Consider the following 20,713-nt stretch of genomic DNA (forward strand, 5'->3'; position numbering starts at 1 on the left):
AATTGATTTTTTTTAGGGAATAATTTGAATTAATGTTTATCTTCTTTCTCGTAATATTTTAATGTAAACCACCAACTTAATTCTTATTAAGACAAATCTTTAGAATTTATAAGTCCTAACTCAACTGGTCAAAATTATTAAATCGAACATTGAAGTTCAAATCCTGATCTCCATTTATATATGTAAAGTTTCGATAGTTATTTAACTTTTTATCTTTTTTTTTTGTGGTGGCCAGGGGTTTAAACCCCGGACCTTGCATATTTTTGTGCATTGTCCATACCAACTGAGTTAAGTTCACGAGTACATTTAACTTTTTTTCTGTCATATAAAACAAGTCTAGATGGCCTATGGGAAATAAATTATACGTGTTTCCTTCCTAGTTAAGACGAATTCAAGCCAGCTCATCATCAACTAACAAGACACGGTTCTTATAAAATCAAAAATCTTTCTCCAGTTGACTGCTAATGAGAATTAAACTGTCAATTCTATATAAAAGAATAATAATTAAACTGTTAGCAAGGTTCATGCCTTAATAGTTTGATCATCAATATTTATTTTACTAATTAAAGGAGAAAATTCTCAATACTTTTTTTTTAATAAACAAAATGTTCAATACTTGAAAGTTGAAACATAGCAGATTAGTTATTCGTGTGCTAGAATAGTGTTAATTACCCATGAATAACATATGAGATTATTCGAGACAAAAAGAACATATGTGATTATTCGAGACAAAGAGAATATTATCAAAAGTTTAAAAGTAGTTATGATTGAAGGCAAACTATTCTAAGGATCGAACTATTTAGAATGATTGACGATGTAAAAAAAATTACAATGATAGTACATATTTAAGTATAATACATTTTGTAGAGGAAAAAAAAATTATTCTCCCCAAAATAAAATGATAGTACATATGAATTAAATCCTATTATAATTTATAAAACCGTCCCATGAAATATATTCACAAACTTTCATACGTAATTTAGCCAAATCTAACCTCTTCCTCTTTGATGAATAAAAAACCAAGCAATCACCATTGATATCTTAAGCGATTCATTAATTAGACCCTTTTACACGCTTAGCTAAATTTAATTTGATACTTCTAAGACTAAAGAGATCAAATGTTGAAATTTCATACATCTTACTTTTCTTCCCTATGAATGAATGCAAACAATTTAATCACCAACGTACATAACACGGTTCTCATAGTTTCCTTACCCAACTTTGTATTTACATACCCTCCAACACCTATAAAATGCTATGAACCCATTAACATTTTCAACACAACCAAACCAACAACCTTAAAAAACAATCAAACATGGCATCCTTCAAACAAGTTTCAATCCTGTTATTCCCTCTTTTCCTCATTTCCCTATTCAAATCCTCTCATGCTGCAGGAATTGCTGTCTATTGGGGCCAAAACGGCAACGAAGGTTCCTTAGCAGATGCTTGCAACACAGACAACTACCAATTTGTAAACATAGCTTTTCTATCCACTTTTGGCAATGGCCAAACCCCAACTCTAAACCTTGCTGGCCATTGTGATCCAGCCTCAAATGGTTGCACAAAGTTTAGTAGTGAAATTCAAACTTGTCAAAGCAAAGGCATCAAAGTGTTGCTATCTCTCGGAGGTGGTGCCGGAAGCTACTCTCTTTCCTCAGCTGATGATGCCACACAGGTTGCAAATTACCTATGGAACAATTTCTTGGGTGGCACGTCATCTTCAAGACCATTAGGTGATGCTGTTTTGGATGGAATTGATTTTGATATTGAAGCTGGTGGTGAACACTATGATGACCTTGCAAAAGCACTTAATGGTTTTAGTTCACAAAGGAGAGTTTACTTGTCTGCAGCACCTCAATGTCCTTACCCTGATGCTCATTTGGATTCAGCTATTAAGACTGGTTTATTTGATTATGTGTGGGTTCAGTTTTATAATAATCCTCAGTGCCAATACTCAAGTGGAAACACTAACAATCTTGTTAATGCTTGGAATCAATGGACTTCAAGTCAAGCTAAACAAGTGTTTTTAGGTGTTCCTGCTAATGATGCTGCTGCTCCAAGTGGTGGTTTTATTCCTTCTGATGTTTTGAACTCTCAAGTTCTTCCTGCTATCAAGGGTTCTGCTAAATATGGTGGTGTCATGATTTGGGATAGATTCAATGATGGTCAAAGTGGGTATAGTAATGCTATCAAGGGCAGTGTTTAATTATTAACTAGTTTATTAGTCTATGTATTTGGAATAAGTAGCATGTTCATGGTAGGTTTTGTTCCTACACATTAACAAGTGCTATGTGATCACTTGGTTATACATTTATATCTATGTAATAATAAGAGGATATTGAAAATAATGTGTGATTTCCAGGAAATATGCAGCTTATTTGAATGATACTTATCATTTAATTAAGATTTTTTTTTTGAAGGAATCATTTAATTAAGATTTAGATGCTCTTATATTTAATATATTTCATTATGTGTGTAACTAACTTTGTAGAATTGTTTCAGCCTACAATCCCATGTAGAAAAATGATATTGGAACACAAAAATTGGGTCACACAGGGGTGGGAATAGGTTACGCCGAACCTTTCTTAAATAGGTCAGGCCTAGTTAAAAAAACTAAAGTCTAAGTTTCGACTATTAGTTTGCTAAAGGCTTTATTTAATTCTGTCATGGCCTTTTTAAAAGCACGGTCTGGCCTATTAGCCACTCTAAAAACCTAATTTGTATTAAAAAAAATTAAATAGAACATTTAACATATTTATGAAAAGGCTAATAGGTCAATAAAATTTTGTAAAACATATACATTCATTTTTTTCCCCACTTTATAAGCATATATTGCATGTATATCCAATAAAATTTTGTAGAGTTTATACATCCATTTTGTAGATGCTAATAAACATGTATTGCATAAATTTGATCTATTACCTTTTATTTTTGTTCATAATAGGGTTCCTTACTTGTGATTCGAAATAAGATGAGAATGACAATAATAAAAGATTAAGAGGGTAACGTCCAAAAGTATGTCGTATGAATTGAAATAAGAGAGTAATACCAAGAGAGTTTTGTAACTCATTGTAAATCATGATTTCCAAAATGAAAAAATTGCAAAAAAATAAATAAATTATGATATCGAAAATTTAAAGAAACCAAAAATTTATTAATATAATAGAGAATATATAATTACACATATATGGGTCGACCTGATAGACCTAGTAGACTTTTCTATAAACCTTAACCTTAACTATTTAAATTAATGAGTTTTTTAAAAAGTTTAAGCCTAACCTATTTAATAGTGATAAAGTTCTAAACATCTATAACTACTATTTAAAATGAAATTTTGAAACAAAATTAATTTCATGTGAGAAATATATTTTACTAAAATTGTGTTGAGAGAGACAAATTTAGTTTCAATAATCAAAACACTCGGATTCAAGGGAACAATGACAGAACAAAGGACTAGGTTTGGTTGCAGTCATAAATCACTGACTGCATACAACCAGGGCTGTTTCTATGAAATAGGAGGTTCGGTTCTCTTTTTAAAATAGGCCTTAGTAAAATAAAAACGCTATTTTTTTTTGTAAGTTCAGTTCATTAAAAAATCAGAATCAGAAGAACTTCTAAACATGAAACAAAATAAAATAAAATTAAGTGAAAGAGATGTGAAATTTACCTAACGGTGTCGTTTGGAATGTCACTCCTACGTCGTGGGAAAGGGGAAAATGAATTGTTTATGCGAAAAAGAAATGATTATTGTGATTCTTTCAATGAAATAGCTTTTCAAATTGACTGATTAAATGATTATACAAATTGATGGTGGTTTGATAGCATCAAATTTATATTCAGAAAATTGAACTAGAGTCTAGAAAAAACTCATACGTGTACCCAAGAAAAAAATAAAAAGTAACATGTAATTTTTTAATTTAAGTAGGGGTGGGTATTATGTTTAACTTTTTTTTTAGACCCATAATTTTTAGAAATCCATTTTGGTTGAGCTCCTTTGCTCTCGCCTACCCTGGGACTTCCCCTGCCCTGCATACAATCAGAATGTTTATAGTCAGTTGATCTTATCAAACGATCTGAATTTTAAATCAAAATTTTGTATTAACCGAAAATAAAAAATTGTTTTAAAATATTAATCGTGATCCAATTCATATGTGGCTCTGTTTGGTAACCCAAAAAAAGAGCTTATAGCTTTTAGCTCATAGCTTATAAGTTCGTATGACAAAAAAGCTCTGTTTGGTAACGCTTTTTTATAACGAGCTTATAGCTTATTTCAGGAGCTTATAAGCTATTTTTCAGAAGCTATTTCAAGTAGCGTTTGAGCTTATAGCTTATCATCTTTTCTTCCAATTTTATCCTTATTCATTTATCTAAAATTCAATTTTACCCCTTTATAATTTGTTTAATGTTACCGTTATATATTTTGTTTTGGCTAACATTCTTTTTTAAAAAAAAATTTACTAACATGTTACGTTTATATATATTGTTTTTTTGACTAACATGTTACGTTTAAGGCACGTATATAAGCATTGTTACGTTATTATTTTTTTCGAAAAAAATGTTTTGTTATGTTACTGTCAATTGCTACAACATTTTTTTAAGGAAAGTCAATTGTTACAATACTGTAAAACAAATTACGTTTTTAATATTATTTGTTAGTTAAATTTATCATTTTTTTTTTGTTAGTTTATAGTTTATAATTTTATTCTTAGTTTTATAATTTAAAATGGATAGATAGAAACATATATTATTATTTTTTACGTTATAAAACTTAAATGAATGTAAAAAAATAAAATTCAGTGAAAAATAATTAATTAGCTAGTTGAACCGTTAATTCAATGGAAAACATATATTATTTTTTGTAAATTTTATTATGAATTAATAATGTCCTTTTATGTCATTTTAGGTTTATTAGTTCATTGAACCGCTAATTTTACCAAACACTTCAATTAGCTTATCAGCTATCAGTCATCAGCCATCAGCTATAAACTATCAGCTAAAAGCTATCACTCATCAGCTATCAGCTATAAGCTATCAGCTAGCTTATCAGTCAACCGCTATTTTTACCAAACACCAATGTTAATTGTCAGAAAAGTTGGTTGTTGGCACCTACTAGTATATAAAATTAAGTAAGACCTCTGACCTTTTCAGAGTCTTCACATTAACGTTAAATAAAATATATAGAACAGAATCGAATGAAATCAAATAAATAATATTTAATAAAATAAATAAATACATCTAATTTATTTTTGAGCAAAAATATCATGTTTATCATTCTCTTTTAATCATTGTAAAGTAACATAACATGAAATCTCTAGTAATTATTTTTTATTTTTTACATATACCAACTAATAAAACAATAAATTTATATTACTCCATTCAATTTATCCTGAATTAAATATATAAAGTTCTAAGCATCTAGTCAGACATAAAATGACGGTAATGGGAAAGGACAAAGTTGACTTTCTCGTGTCCAAAATAAACAACATTCTTTGCAAATGGGAATCTTCAAATTTCTAAATTGCCGTTTTTCTCATCCTATAAATATCCTAAGTACAAGAAATCATTCACAACATACCAAACTAGAAACAAACACTTTCACAAAGATGGCAAAAAACTCTCACACTTTGTTGTCTCTTATTCTTCTATTCCTCACTCTTGTTGCAACTTCCCATGCTGGTGGCATAGCAATCTATTGGGGCCAAAATGGCAACGAAGGAACCTTATCCGAAGCATGTGCAACCGGAAAATACTCCCATGTTAACATAGCTTTCCTAAACAAATTCGGTAACGGTCAAACCCCTGAAATGAATCTCGCAGGTCACTGTGATGACAGTCAATTATTCGCTATTTTTAGTGTCATTTTCATCACATTTTGGAGTTCACAAGGCAACTTAAGCAGCAAGAAAAGCAAGAAAAGCATGAAAAGTTGAAGATTTTGAAGAAAGTAATTTTCTGAAGAATATTGGAGTTCATAGTTATTTTGAGCATGATAAAGTGCGAAAAAGAGGAAAAATTGAAGATGCTGGAAAAACGCCAAAAACGTGTCACGATTTACCAAAACGTGACACGATTTTACCAGACCAGAAAAACATGCTCTCGGCGTTGGGGTAAAACGTGTCACGATTGCAAAAACGTGACACGATTTCTTCAGCTGTTTGTAAAAACGTGTCACGATTTACTTAAAACGTGACACGATTTTAGGCAAATTTCTGTGCCTATTTAAGCTGAAGTCTATTCCAAAAACAGGGGTTACGAATTCTGGAGAGAGAAAGTGCGATTTTCAGACCTGGAGACTGAAGAACGGAGCGATTTCCTCCATTCTTTACCAGTTTATGTATGTTTTACTTCTTTCATTGATTATGCTATTTGTAAACTCAATTATGAGTAGCTAAATCTCTTAGAGATTAGGTCTGAGATGATTCTTTGTAACCCTAATTGAACCATGTTGCTGTGAAACTCTATTTATTGTGAATGACAATCTAGTTTTTATTCAATTCAATTGTTCTTAATGCTTTTTATATATTGACACCATATAAACATGATTTCGTGAGAACGAATGACTACTGACCATAGCTTTCGACTTAGACCTAATTGAATTGTTCTAATAAACATGGTTAGTCTAGGAATAGATAATCGTTTGTTAGTGATATTAGGTTAACGTGCTTAAACCTTCAAATATTATTAGACCACCTAAGGGATTAGGGGCTGTAGTGTGAGAAGAGGGTCCTAAGTCAAGGGATTGATTAGGACTATTTTGTTAACTATCGTGGAACTAGAAAATCATTCATAAGAATAGGTGCAGTATATTAATTAGGGGAACATAGATGATTCGAAAGACCTGATCTCATCTCTCTACTATTTTCTAACCAAATCTTTATTTTATGTTATTTAATTTTATGCAATTAAATCTACTGCCTAGTGGCAAACCAAAAATAACTTTTACACATCCTAAATATTTTACCTTATTGCTTAATTGAGATTAACACAGTCCTCGTGGGATCGATATTTTTACTACTTCGATAGTATTTGGTGCACTTGCCAAACGTCTATCAAGTTTTTGGCGCCGTTGCCGGGGACTGTTAAGTCATTTCAGTTTGGCAATTTTGTTTTTATTTAGGATTTCTGTCATTTATATTTTTGTATATATATAAAAAAAAATTACTCTTGTTGCTTTTAATTTATCTTGTGCGGTGCTATGATGGTATGTTTTTCTTTTTGTTGTTTCTGCAAGGTCAAGCAAAATACTATTTGATTTAAGATGGGAGATAATCCATCTAGACGCACCTTAGGGGACTATGGTATAGGAACACACCGATGTCTTATCACTCATGGGTTTCAACCGGCGAACCCAGTTGCCTTCAACATAAAAAATTCAGTTCTTGTGGGTCTTCGAGAAAATCAGTATGATGGAGGATCACTTCAAGACCCATACGAACATTTGAGTTTATTTTATGAATCTTGTTTGTTCTGCTGCCCTGATGGAGTGACTGAAGATCAAAAGAAGTTGCAATTGTTCGCTTTAACATTAACTGGAAGAGCAAAAGATTGGTTGCATGCCCTGCCTAATGGTACAATTCAAAAATGGGATGAGTTAGAGGAGAAGTTTTTGAAGCGGTTCTTTCCATTATCGAAGTTGTTGAAGAAGAGGGCAGAAATTAGTGGTTTCAAACAAGGTGATACAGAATCTCTCTATGATGCTTGGGAGAGGTTCAGACTGTTATTGAAGAGGTGTCCACCACATGGTTTTGATTTACTGGAACAGATGCAAATATTTACAAATGGGATGAATGTTCAAACTAGGATGCTCCTTGATGCTTCAGCTGGGGGTAGTATAAAAGAAAAAACAGACCTTGAGGTTCAAACTCTAATTGAGATCATGGCTCAGAATGAGTGTTGTGTTGAGATTGAGCAAAGTGAGATAGGAGTGCTTGGAGTGAATGAGAATAGTATTATCTTAGCTAGTCAGGCCTTGATGAGTAAACAAATAGAAGCACTTTCCAAACAGGTACAAGACATAAGTATAAGACAAGTTCAACAGACTCAACAAGCGCAAGTTTTGAGGTGCGAATTTTGTGGTGAAGGACATGCTAATGGTGAGTGTGTACCCGAGGGAGTGAGTGAGGAAGCCATCGATATGAGAATTTATCAAGAAGAGAACCCTTACTCAAACACATATAATATGGGGTGGACACAAAATCATGACCTCAAATATTCAAACAACAACACCTTAAACCCAATTACCTACCCATCCCAACAACAACCACAAACAAAACCAACCGCACTTGAAGAAGCCTTGACTAGTTTCATCAAATTAACCCAAACCAACTTCCAAGAGATAAAGTCATATCAAGAAAGTGTGCAAAGGGACAATGAAGCTTACTTTAAGAACCTTGAAACTCAAATTGGGCAGTTGTCAAAGCTAATGGCAACACAATCAAGGGGAGGTTTTGGTGGCAATACTTCCAACAATCAAAAGAATGATGCATGCAATATGATTGGAATGAGCGATGGGAGGGTAGCAGCTATCCTTATGAGAGTGGATAAGAGTAAGAAAAAGAAAGTTGAGTGTGAATCCAAGAAGGAGGGAGATAAAATAGAGAAACTCATAGATGCAAGCTCCATTTTGAGAAAGTCTAAAAGTCAGCTCCTCAAGGATGGTGATAAGCCTCAAGTGATTCCATACTATGTAAAGTTGCCTTATCCCCATTTCAGTAAAAATAAGGAGAATGTTGAATATTCAAAGAATAAAAATGGCAAAGGCATTGAATTAAGAACCAGAAAAGTGCTCAAGCCGGTGAATCTTGAGAGTACCAACAGAAAGGTTGACGAAGTGGATAGTGAAGATGAAGTTGGAAATGAACAACAAGAAAAAAATAAAAGTGGAAAGAGGATGCTTGTTGAATCAAAGTGGAAATATCCACCTTGACTAGGGTGTTGAAGTGTCAAGCTCAATGACGTAAAATAAAGCGCTTGGTGGGAGGCAACCCATCCTTTTTATTATATTTTTGTTTTCAGTATTTTATTTTTTGTTGAGTCAGACAATTGTCAGTATGTTTGAATAACTCAGTTGTATCCCCCTGTTATGTGATTGAATCTGAACTTGTTTATTATTGATGAATTTGCTTGTTTGTTGACTTTTTACAGTTTAGTAACAAATAGTTGTTCAAGTGGTATTCCAAAAGTTCAAAAGGAGGAGTGACTTGGTATTTCAAAGGCGAAGTGTACGGCAATTAAAGATAGGTAGTCACAACTCCCAGATATCATAACTGTAAGGTTCATGGCCAAATTTTATTTTCCCAATTTACTTATATAGAGTGTTCCATGCTTTTACATTTCTAGAACTTGCATTGTTTCTCTACTGTTGATTGATCTTTGTCATTAGCACACTGAGGCAAAAGTGCTTGGTCCTGTGAGCCTTTTGAAGCCTACCCTGATTTTAATTGTTATATTCTATCCTTTTCTTAACCAATTTGAGCCGGTAGGATTAGAACTTTTTGTTCGGTGACAAACTACATTACAAGCTTAGAGACTTTTAGGACTTGTCCCATATTGCTTTTCTGAGTTAGGCATTGTAGAATGTTGCTAAATAATTAAGTTTGGGGTTGCTATTGGAATTTGCAACCAACTAAGTTTGGGGCTGGGGGTACTAGAGAACAAAGAACATTATCATGAAAAATACACACAAAAATGGTGTATGGTGTATCAAAAAAAAAAAAAAAGAGGAAGAAAAGAATAGAATGAAAAAAGGGACAAAACATTGAAAATCCGAGTAACTTTAAACTCGATTGTCCCAATAGTTACAAGTGTTCTCTAGTACCTTTGCAAGAATTGTTGTTCCATAAGGTGAATGAATGATGGATTGAATTGTGTGCTTAACTTCCGTAGGAATGCCTAACTCAAATTTTGTGTAGCCTACTTATCCAAATATTATCCCACCTTCACCTAAGCCCCGTTATAACCCTTAAAGACCTCAAAGTGTGCATTGACATGGATTTTGATTGACGTTTAGAAACTTTTCAAGCGTATGGTAATATGTAGATTGCATGTCGACTGTGTGTGAACCCTTTCATATTTTTGCGTGGAGTTGTGAATTGGTGGATGCGTACAAGTCAAACTAGCTCATCTTTAGCTAGTAAGGTGTTGAACTTTTGGGTACTATCGCTTGATCAGGTAATTGTTATTTTACTGTCGATTGTCAATATTGCAAGTAGATTCCTTGAGGACAAGGAATGATTCAAGTTTGGGGCTGTGATGACAGTCAATTATTCGCTATTTTTAGTGTCATTTTCATCACATTTTGGAGTTCACAAGGCAACTTAAGCAGCAAGAAAAGCAAGAAAAGCATGAAAAGTTGAAGATTTTGAAGAAAGTAATTTTCTGAAGAATATTGGAGTTCATAGTTATTTTGAGCATGATAAAGTGCGAAAAAGAGGAAAAATTGAAGATGCTGGAAAAACGCCAAAAACGTGTCACGATTTACCAAAACGTGACACGATTTTACCAGACCAGAAAAACATGCTCTCGGCGTTGGGGTAAAACGTGTCACGATTGCAAAAACGTGACACGATTTCTTCAGCTGTTTGTAAAAACGTGTCACGATTTACTTAAAACGTGACACGATTTTAGGCGAATTTCTGTGCCTATTTAAGCTGAAGTCTATTCCAAAAACAGGGGTTACGAATTCTGGAGAGAGAAAGTGCGATTTTCAGACCTGGAGACTGAAGAACGGAGCGATTTCCTCCATTCTTTACCAGTTTATGTATGTTTTACTTCTTTCATTGATTATGCTATTTGTAAACTCAATTATGAGTAGCTAAATCTCTTAGAGATTAGGTCTGAGATGATTCTTTGTAACCCTAATTGAACCATGTTGCTCTGAAACTCTATTTATTGTGAATGACAATCTAGTTTTTATTCAATTCAATTGTTCTTAATGCTTTTTATATATTGACACCATATAAACATGATTTCGTGAGAACGAATGACTACTGACCATAGCTTTCGACTTAGACCTAATTGAATTGTTCTAATAAACATGGTTAGTCTAGGAATAGATAATCGTTTGTTAGTGATATTAGGTTAACGTGCTTAAACCTTCAAATATTATTAGACCACCTAAGGGATTAGGGGCTGTAGTGTGAGAAGAGGGTCCTAAGTCAAGGGATTGATTAGGACTATTTTGTTAACTATCGTGGAACTAGAAAATCATTCATAAGAATAGGTGCAGTATATTAATTAGGGGAACATAGATGATTCGAAAGACCTGATCTCATCTCTCTACTATTTTCTAACCAAATCTTTATTTTATGTTATTTAATTTTATGCAATTAAATCTACTGCCTAGTGGCAAACCAAAAATAACTTTTACACATCCTAAATATTTTACCTTATTGCTTAATTGAGATTAACACAGTCCTCGTGGGATCGATATTTTTACTACTTCGATAGTATTTGGTGCACTTGCCAAACGTCTATCACACTGCAACCCGTCACTTCCAAATTCATGCACAAAATTCAGCTCAGAAATCAAAGATTGTCAAAGTAAAGGAATCAAAGTTTTACTTTCAATTGGTGGTGGAATTGGTAGCTACTCTTTATCTTCAATTGAGGATGCAAGAAACGTTTCAAAATTTTTATGGAACACTTTCTTGGGTGGCAAGTCATCTTCAAGACCATTAGGTGATGCTGTTTTAGATGGAATAGATTTTGATATTGAACTTGGTTCCACCGAAAATTGGCAACACCTTGCAGCTTTTCTTAAAGGGTATAGTAGATATGGAAAAAAAGTGTATCTTGGTGCAGCTCCTCAATGTCCAATTCCAGATAAATTTTTGGGCACTGCACTTGAAACAGGTCTTTTTGACTTTATTTGGGTACAATTTTACAATAATCCACCTTGTCAATATAATGGAAACATAACTAACCTTGTGAATTCATGGAATAAATGGACTAGCACTGTTCCAGCTGGGAAGATATTTTTAGGGCTGCCGGCATCTACAGCGGCGGCCGGAAGTGGTTTTATTCCGGCAGATGTGTTGACTTCAGAAATTTTACCTGTGATTAAGAAGTCAAAAAAGTATGGAGGAGTGATGCTTTGGTCAAGGTTTCATGATGTGCAGACTGGGTATAGCACTTCTATTATTGGAAGCGTGTGATAAGTTGTTGTAATTGGTCAATGATGAGTTGTTGTTTTAAATTACTAAAAAACATAATATTGTACTTTGATTCCAAATAGTGCGCAAATGGATTATCCACTTTTGACTTTAAAATCATCAAATAATAATTATTTGCTTTTTGTTTACCTTTTTTTTGGCACTCATGCTGTTTCACAATACTTAATCATACATGCTCCCTCCGGTCACATTTATAAGCAAACTTTTTAGATACATTGAATAATTAATGTATCTGACCTATAAATGTGTTTAGATTCATTAATTATTCAATGTATCTAAAAAGTTGTTTTTTGCTTATAAATGTGACCGGAAGGAGTATAATTACTAGATTGATAGGGAGTATCACCCTATCATTCCTTCTAGGCCTTTATCCCTCTAGTTTATTGTCTTACGTGAACTACTCTTGAAAATTTCAACTATCCAATACCTCCTTATCATCCATATGACAATCTCCTAACTCACATTAATAAGAAATTATAATAGTCATAATTAATCAACAGATGGTTGACCATTTCAACAAAGTTTAGAACTATAAGTTTAGAATGATGCGCATAAAATGGAATAAATGGAAAATTCACTATTGTTTACATTTGTTGATCCACCTTCTTTTCTAAAATCAAATTTTTTCATCCTCTATGTTTACATTGTGGACAGTTGACACAGTTGTTTAATTATGTACATCAATGTTATATTCTTGATGACATTTGGTCCCTCTATTTTCAATCTCTCTAATTGAAGAGAGATAAGTTGATTCCAAAATTGAAAATATGATTAAGTTAAATTAAGAGTGATAGAGAGGGTTTAATCTTAAGAGTTTAGCCCTGTAACCTCAAATGAGAGGGTTCAAATCTCTAAGGGCCATTAAAGTTACTTTAATTACTAAAATTCCATCCTTTTCCATATTTTTAAGAGTGATTGATAGATTCTAAAACCTGATTCGTCATTATTATCACTCAACCTTTGGATTTGCTAAATACTTTCAGTGCCATCTTGTTCATGTTAAATAGTTAATTGTGCTCAATGCTCATGTTCCCCACTGTATGCAATGCTTGAATGGAGTGAGCTAATTTCGCATAAGTAGTTGCAATTCTTTATAACTTTGTCAAGTCTAGATTTTACAACCAGAAAGAAATGCTTCATTATCAGATAATTGCATCCATTTGATCATGTTTTGTAATTGAATAACCAATTGAAAGGAGATAATCAACAATAGCTTTAACTTGGAAAACTTTCTTCCAAAATTGACCTGTTTCTTTCTTGATGCTCGTCAAATATGTTTCTAGTGCCAACAAAATCACGAGCTTTCAAGTTTATACAAAAAAAATTAGTTCTCCCCTTTCTCCCTCTTTTTTCAAAATCAAAGAAAAATGTATAACTATTTTTTCCTCTCAGTGTAACTCAAAGCCAATAGTTCATCCCTTGCAACTTCTGCGATGTCGCCACCAACTATAAGTCCCCCGACCTCACTTTCATATTTAAGTTGTTTCTGAAACAGTTCAAGAAACCTTCTCCTTAGTTGGTCATCACAGTTTTGTTGAATATTTGGATTTACTTTAATTAAATATTAAAATATAAATGTATTATATAGTATTAAATATTTAATCTTATTGTGCTTGCTATTTATATTGGGCTTATTGTGAACGGACCGTGATGGGTTGGACCGTATTTATTAGTCAGTCCATTTGAGAGGTCCCTGCCTCCACTAATGAGTATATAAGCTAACTATCCCGTTAGTCACACTGGAAACTGAAAGTAAGGCGGCAGAAGAGCTCTCAAAACCTAATTCTCTGAAGTCACTTTCAAGTCTCCATGATTCTTCTTCAACCATTCAAGGTACACAATTATGATGTCAATTAATACTGTTGATAATATGCTATATTCCATATCTATGAATTTGATAATATTGTAAAATTACTTCAATTGGTATCAGAGCCAAATAGATATGTTGTATGGCTATTTGAATAACCGTGACTGATGCAAAATATTACGATTGAAATTAATTCTCAGTTATTATCACAATTGAATATTATTGTTGCTGGGTCTGATGATATATACATGTATATGATTGTAATTGCATGTCATCATTGCAAATTGGATATTATAATATAATTCCTATAAACCTGTGCAGTAATACGATTATCACTTATCCTATTAATCTACATCATCAAATTGCTTTCCTTGATTGAATTTGAATACATGCATGAAAATCGATTGTGATGTTATTAATAAGTTCGATTCACTTCTGTCTTATTGCAATTTTCACACGACAAATTACGGTTTCAAATAAACCTTTAATTTCAATCTCTGGTTTGATCAATAAATTTCAAAAAACTTACCATGAGGTATTGCTTACTGTTATTTGCCGATACAAATGCTTTTGATTCCGTTGTGCTGCACCCTGAAACGATAGAGATCCGAACGGGTCATTTACAGGTCCTTTCGACCCGTTTCAGGTTCATAAAAAAAAAAAAAAAACTGCCCACTCATGCGCTTAATTATCTACCGGACCCAATTCTTTTGCACTAATCCAGGTCAAACTGATTTTAAATGAACCTTATTCTTCTTTCTTGCTGATCGTGTGTTGATTATCTATCGTTGTGTGTTGATCATGACCTTATTCTTCTTGTCGTTCTGGTCATGCATGATATAAACTTATTATACCCTCTTAAGCATCAATATTATATAATTTTATAACCTATACAATTTTTATTTGGGGAATAAATTATATTTCTAAATATCATATTCTTTTGTGTCAATATTCCTTACTCTTTTGTGACACTTATAAGAAGTCTCACTCTCTTAAACTTAAGATTGATGTGTCAATAAGGAATTTTACATCCCCAATTAAATTGCAAATATTATTTAGAGATAAAATTATAATTTCTTATACGCCCAAAATGTTTCAAGAAGATTTGATTTATTCTATGCTCTTAATTTTTGGGATTTAAATTATGTAGATTAATATGAATCATTTACTCTTTAAAATTTTATTCTCTCCGTATTTTGAGTCTAAAATATCCTAAGTCAAAATATTGTTATGTATAGTAATAACTCTTTTGTGAATTTTTTTTTTTAAAGTGTTATGATTGCGAAATATTTTAGACTCAATCTTATATATATTTTTGCATCAAATATTCTATAAAGATATATATATATATATATATATATATATATATATATATATATATATTCTTAGATCCAATCTTTTATATTCTTGATTTTTGAGTTTCAAAATTTTGTCAAATCTTGAAAAGATCATATTAATTAAACTGAGAATATTTCTTTCAAAATCATATATTCTCAATATTTGAGCCTACACTATTTTGAAATTTCTACATTATATTAGTAACACTAACTATCTAATAAATTAAAATGTTACTATTGTGAATTTATAGAAGGCTCAATTTTATTAATTCTAATATATTCTTTCTTTCATATTTTAGCATAAATATCCAAAGTTTTCTAATTGATCATTCCTTTTTGTGACATACATAAACTTAGACATTTGTCTGTGACTCTTGTCACAAATTGATTTAAAGGGTACTAATAATATTTTATTTTTAAAATGAGTATAGTGATGTGTATATTATATTTTTTTTTGACGTTATGTGTATATTATATATGCCATTTATATTGAATCTAAAATTGGCATATTTCTCTTTAATATACATTATACTTTCTACTATACTCTCTAATCTAGACCCGTAATTTATTACTCTAAATTTTGTGACAAACACCAATAACTATCTAATTATGTGTCTTGTCGCATTTAAATGTTTGGATCACAATAATATTAAATTATATATAGTGAATAATGCAATATTGCATTTTTTATGCTGAAATTCTAATTGTGAATTAAAATTTGTACGTCTCCTTGTTGTTTATATGCTATATATTATCTAAACAACTTATTAATAATTGGGGCAATTTTAAATCATCCTTACAACTGAACACTTATATAAATCATAATGATTTATAATTAGAGTCTCATATATGTTTAGTTATAATGACTTATTCTCTATTCATGATTATTTTGAGATGACTATATTATAAGATATTCTCGTTAAGTCATCAAAAGTCATTCGCTCTAAGCTTAAGGATGAATGTCACACACTACGAGGTTAGTCGTGATTTAATTATTTTATCCTCTTGTGACTTATCGTATATTATTGCACATATGAAAACATTTATTCATTCTTCTCTTTTGTTGTGCAATTATGATATCCTATATAGAAGTGAAATCCCTTTTCCATAATATTATAAATAGAACTCTATAATTATTATATATTATTACTATAATACTCCATGTTGTATTTATATTCTAATTCTAATTTATAGTGGGAGTATTGAAAAATTTATTCTAAGAGTTCTACTCTGGATAAAATAGAAAACTAATTAACACACTTGTATTCTAAATAATAACTCTTGTTATTATACTATTTCATATAAATAAATTCTAAAGTCATATTTATGATTTCTGTCAAAAAAAAAAAGTCATATTTATGATATGCTAATTTAAAATATTGTTAAGCATGTCATTTTACTATTTGAATATGGCCGAAGTTGAGTAAATTAAATACAGTTGTTTATGCATGATATTATTTTATCATATTCTCTTAAGCATAAACATTATTGATTTGTATAATTGTAATCTCACCTATCGTGGATACAATTATGCAAATTTTGTTAAATAGATTAGCATTATATTGGTGACAGTCATACCCTATCGGTATGTTGTTATTAATATAATTGCTATTATTTAATGTACCTTAATTTTTTATGCTTATATCAAATATAATTAGAGTACCCTATCAATATTTAAATTTTTTTGAGACATAAGAATTGTACATTGTGATGATATAGTTCTTACTTATTATCCTTAAGATCCTTGAATGTGATTACAATAAGTAAGTTACTCTGTTAAAAGTCATGTAGAAAACTATATAGATTTTGCAATCCAATATTATTCTAATTTTAAATTAAATTTCTACTTAAATGTTATTTTATATATATATAAATATTTTGGATTGCTACTATCCCTTTGTTATGTGAGTGACAGACATACCCTATCGGTGTGACGTTACTTAACATGATCATTTTGTGATAGAGAAATAGTTGAATATCTCATTTAAAATATCTTTCAAACCTTTTAATTCAACTATCATTATCTATTCTCTATCAAGTGGGAGAATCCTTGCTATGTATTGTGTAACGTGATGGACATACCTTATCGATATGACATTACTTAACATAATCATCCTTTTGTGGGTAAGAAAAATACCTTGTTAGTTTAATTATCATTCTTCAACAAGCAAGGAAAATTCTACATGTCAATTAACTATATCTTATAAACAAATTATTGGTATCATAACTCTAAATATAAAATTATTGTAGAGACTTATTTTGAGGATATTAATTATAGTCTTTTCTCATAAATTATTACACTTCCATATCCTTTTATATTATTGTAAACTTATTTTGTAAAAGCAATATGTCAAAATCCTAAAAGTCTTAACAACTCTGTTAAAAAAAAATTATTTATACATTATTCTAAATAATTAAAAATGGTATATTTGGGATATTTTATTTTACCATTTTACTATATTTTGACATATTTTATATTATTGTTATTCTTTAATATTTATGGAAGATTATGACAATTTTCTCTTATATCCTCAATAATAATAAAATATAAGTCTCGTGCATTTCCGCTGCGTGTAACCTGATTTTTTTTTCCCTCAAATATGTGTAATTATAATTGTAGCATTTGAGTTTTGAGTGAGTTACTAAAATTGTGAATAGTCCTTCAAAAAAAATTGTGAATAGAGTCTCATATTCTATTTTATAATACTAGAGACTTATCTCACTCACATGATGATAAGCCTTTTATATAATCATCATACTTGATAAGTGCTAAAAAGTGTTAATTTCATGTTATATTTTAAGCACTTTTTGTTACTTGTTCTGCAAGTTATTGTAGGAAAAGCCGAGAAATAAGCGTTAAATGCCTTATTATGCTTTATATATCTTACTCTATCCTTTTGTGCAGGAATTAGCCTCAAGACACTGAGCAAAGACCAAAAATATGAAAAAGTGCAAATTAGCAAAAGCTGGTTTTGAAGAATTCGCTATTAGCGTGTTCCACGCTATTAGCAAAATTGGTCCAGAGAGGTACGCCATTAGCGTACCTGGAGCGAAGCAGAATCTGGGTTTGAAGATATACGCTATTAGCGTAAAGGTTCCAGAGGACTACGCTGTTAGCGTACCAAGGGTGAAGAAACAGGGCAAGGACCAGCGTGGCACACTGCAATTGGCCAGAACTTAGGCCGACCTACCACGCTAATAGCGTATATTTCGCTATTAGCGTAGGTGTAAAAACTCAGCCCTTTAAAATAGAAGTTTACCTCTCTTTTAGAATATACTATTCCATTAGATATTTATATAGATGCTAGGAGAGAAAATAGGGTAGAGCATATAGAGTGAGAGTGATTTTGGAAGTTGGATTCTTCTTCCTTTGTGAGACATCACAAGGTGTAATGATTCCTTCCTTTTCAATTCATCCTTGCAAGGCTTCCATGATGATGTGTAGCTAAATATCCTTTGTTGGGATGAGAGGTACTTGATCCTTGCTAACATGTAATCCTTTGATTTAAGCTTACATATGGTTCTAGCAATTTATATTCATTATTGTTGTTATTCTTGTTGTTAATGCTTTCAATGAGATTCAAGATGATTTGGACACAAACTCTTGAATCTAGAGCTAGAGTAGCAATATATCTTAGGTTATGTCATTCTTGACAAGTTTGTTTATCTTTGATAATCACCATAATCAAGAGTTTAATGCTTTCAGACACTTAGTCAGGCTGGACACGGTCGATTAAGTTATCTGATCGTCTTTGTGATCGTTTAAGGGATTTGGACACGAATGTTTAAATGATACCTTAAAGTCAATTATATCGCTTTGGACACGAAGGATAGTCTAGAATTGATTGTGATAATATTGGTTATAAAGCTAGAATTCGTATGGATCGTTGGGTTATGTGTGACGCTTGGTTAAGGAACTCTACTCCTAACAAGTTTCAATCCTTATTAATCTCAACCTTTTACTTTTTGCAATTTAGTTTAGTTAATTATAATTCAAACAAACAATCACTCTTAATACTTGGAATGATATTTGATGTTGAAATATCCTTGATGTCGCACTAATCCCTGTGGAGACGATACAAATACTTATCCTGTTTGATGCAAAACTACATTCATCAAAATGGCGCCGTTGCCGGGGATTGGTGTATAGATATCATAGATAGAGCGATTGATTTATCGTTTTAAGTATTCGTACATATTCCGTAAATATTTTTCTTTATTTGATAGTTGTTTGTACTAACCCCTCTTTGATAAACAAAGAAAAATTTCTTGTTAGTTATTTCCGTTTCAGGATCATCACCTAGACAAAATCATGGCTGATCATGGTTATAGCAACTTCTATACTCCACCCGAGTATGAATCCTATCAACAGTATCAGCAACGTTCTTATGAAGATGAGAGATATTCGGTGATAGAAAATACTTTGAACATCTTCATGCAACAATCCATGATAAACATGCAAAATACCAACCAGAGATTGAAGAATTTATCATTACAATTGGAGATGATGCAAGCACAAATCATGGAGAACCAATTCAACATTCAATCCACTCATGATGGAGAGATTGTTGGAAAAGGTGTTGTTGAACTTGAGGAAGATATAATGAAAGAAATAGAGCCACCACTTGAAATAGAACTTCCTCAAGAACGGTCAGATTTTGAGGAGACCAAAATTGTTGATGATGGAGAAGTGATAGAGGTGGTAGTGAAAAAGGAACGGTTACTAAGCAAGAAAGACTTAATTGAAGCAAGGGGGAAGAAAGTGAACAAGGTAGAAATCGATCGGGTCATTGATGAAATTTGCACCTTGTTCAATAAATCAAAGTTAAGGAGGTCATGGACTCCACATCAGTTGTACTTAAAGTTCATGGAATTCCTCCCAAGGCGTAGGGTTTCAAAAGATGATGTGTTGTCCGTCTCGTTTTGGCCACCCTAACGAAAAAGGCGTCGAGCTAACGACGTTAAACAAGCGCTTGTTGGGAGGCAACCCAATTTTGTAAGTTTATTTACTGTTTTTAATGCATAATAAGTTTAGAAGTCATGTGCATTCAACAACACATCCAATAGAAGAAACAAGCAGAGAGCAGAATTCTAAACTGTCTCAACTCGCAATGGCGAGTGAAACAGCTCGCAACTGCGAGCAAATTGGTCATTGACCATTTTGACTGCCTCTTAGCTCGCAACTGCGAGTAAAGCTGCTCGCAACTGCGAGTAGCTGCAGTTTGGGCAGTTTTAATCATTTTTTTTTATAATGGTGTGGGATGACTTTTGTTTTTAATTAGTATCGTGATGTTAGTATTCATATTAGTATTGTATATAGTTGTCTTTTGTTAGTTAAAATTATGTGTTAGCACTTTTGGTTAATTTAGTACTTCATTTTATTGTGGAAGTTTCTT

The 20,713-nt window shown here is 31.9% G+C and overlaps 2 protein-coding genes across 3 annotated transcripts; both read left to right on the forward strand.

Annotated features, from left to right (window-relative positions):
• Positions 1 to 1,277: 1,277 nt before the first annotated feature.
• On the forward strand, positions 1,278 to 2,366 carry LOC146958318 (acidic endochitinase-like). Its single transcript, XM_085739832.1, has one exon. The coding sequence runs from the start codon at positions 1,316 to 1,318 to the stop codon at positions 2,204 to 2,206; it is 891 nt and encodes a 296-aa protein (XP_085595958.1). The 5' UTR covers positions 1,278 to 1,315; the 3' UTR covers positions 2,207 to 2,366.
• A 3,195-nt stretch (positions 2,367 to 5,561) lies between these two features.
• LOC146958319 (hevamine-A-like) lies at positions 5,562 to 12,301 on the forward strand. 2 transcript variants are annotated; one of them, XM_085739833.1, is made up of 3 exons: positions 5,562 to 5,823; positions 8,981 to 8,992; positions 11,497 to 12,301. In XM_085739833.1, the coding sequence occupies exons 1-3, from the start codon at positions 5,604 to 5,606 to the stop codon at positions 12,153 to 12,155; spliced, it is 891 nt and encodes a 296-aa protein (XP_085595959.1). In that variant the 5' UTR covers positions 5,562 to 5,603; the 3' UTR covers positions 12,156 to 12,301. The 2 variants fall into 2 exon arrangements, with proteins under 2 accessions (XP_085595959.1, XP_085595960.1); XM_085739834.1 differs by lacking the exon at positions 8,981 to 8,992 and having other exon boundaries at positions 5,562 to 5,817; positions 11,449 to 12,301.
• The last annotated feature ends 8,412 nt before the right edge of the window (positions 12,302 to 20,713 follow it).

This window comes from Medicago sativa, chromosome 1, assembly GCF_051527215.1.
Source record: "Medicago sativa cultivar Bolivia chromosome 1, Bolivia_mono, whole genome shotgun sequence".
Classification (NCBI taxonomy): Eukaryota; Viridiplantae; Streptophyta; class Magnoliopsida; order Fabales; family Fabaceae; genus Medicago; species Medicago sativa.

Excerpts from the sequence above, each read along its gene's own strand:
- LOC146958318 (XM_085739832.1), top strand. The coding sequence starts at position 1,316 with ATGGCATCCTTCAAACAAGTTTCAATCCTGTTATTCCCTCTTTTCCTC.
- LOC146958319 (XM_085739834.1), top strand. The coding sequence starts at position 5,604 with ATGGCAAAAAACTCTCACACTTTGTTGTCTCTTATTCTTCTATTCCTC. Across the intron at positions 5,818-11,448 it reads CCCTGAAATGAATCTCGCAG|TATTTGGTGCACTTGCCAAA; the intron begins GTCACTGTGATG and ends CTACTTCGATAG.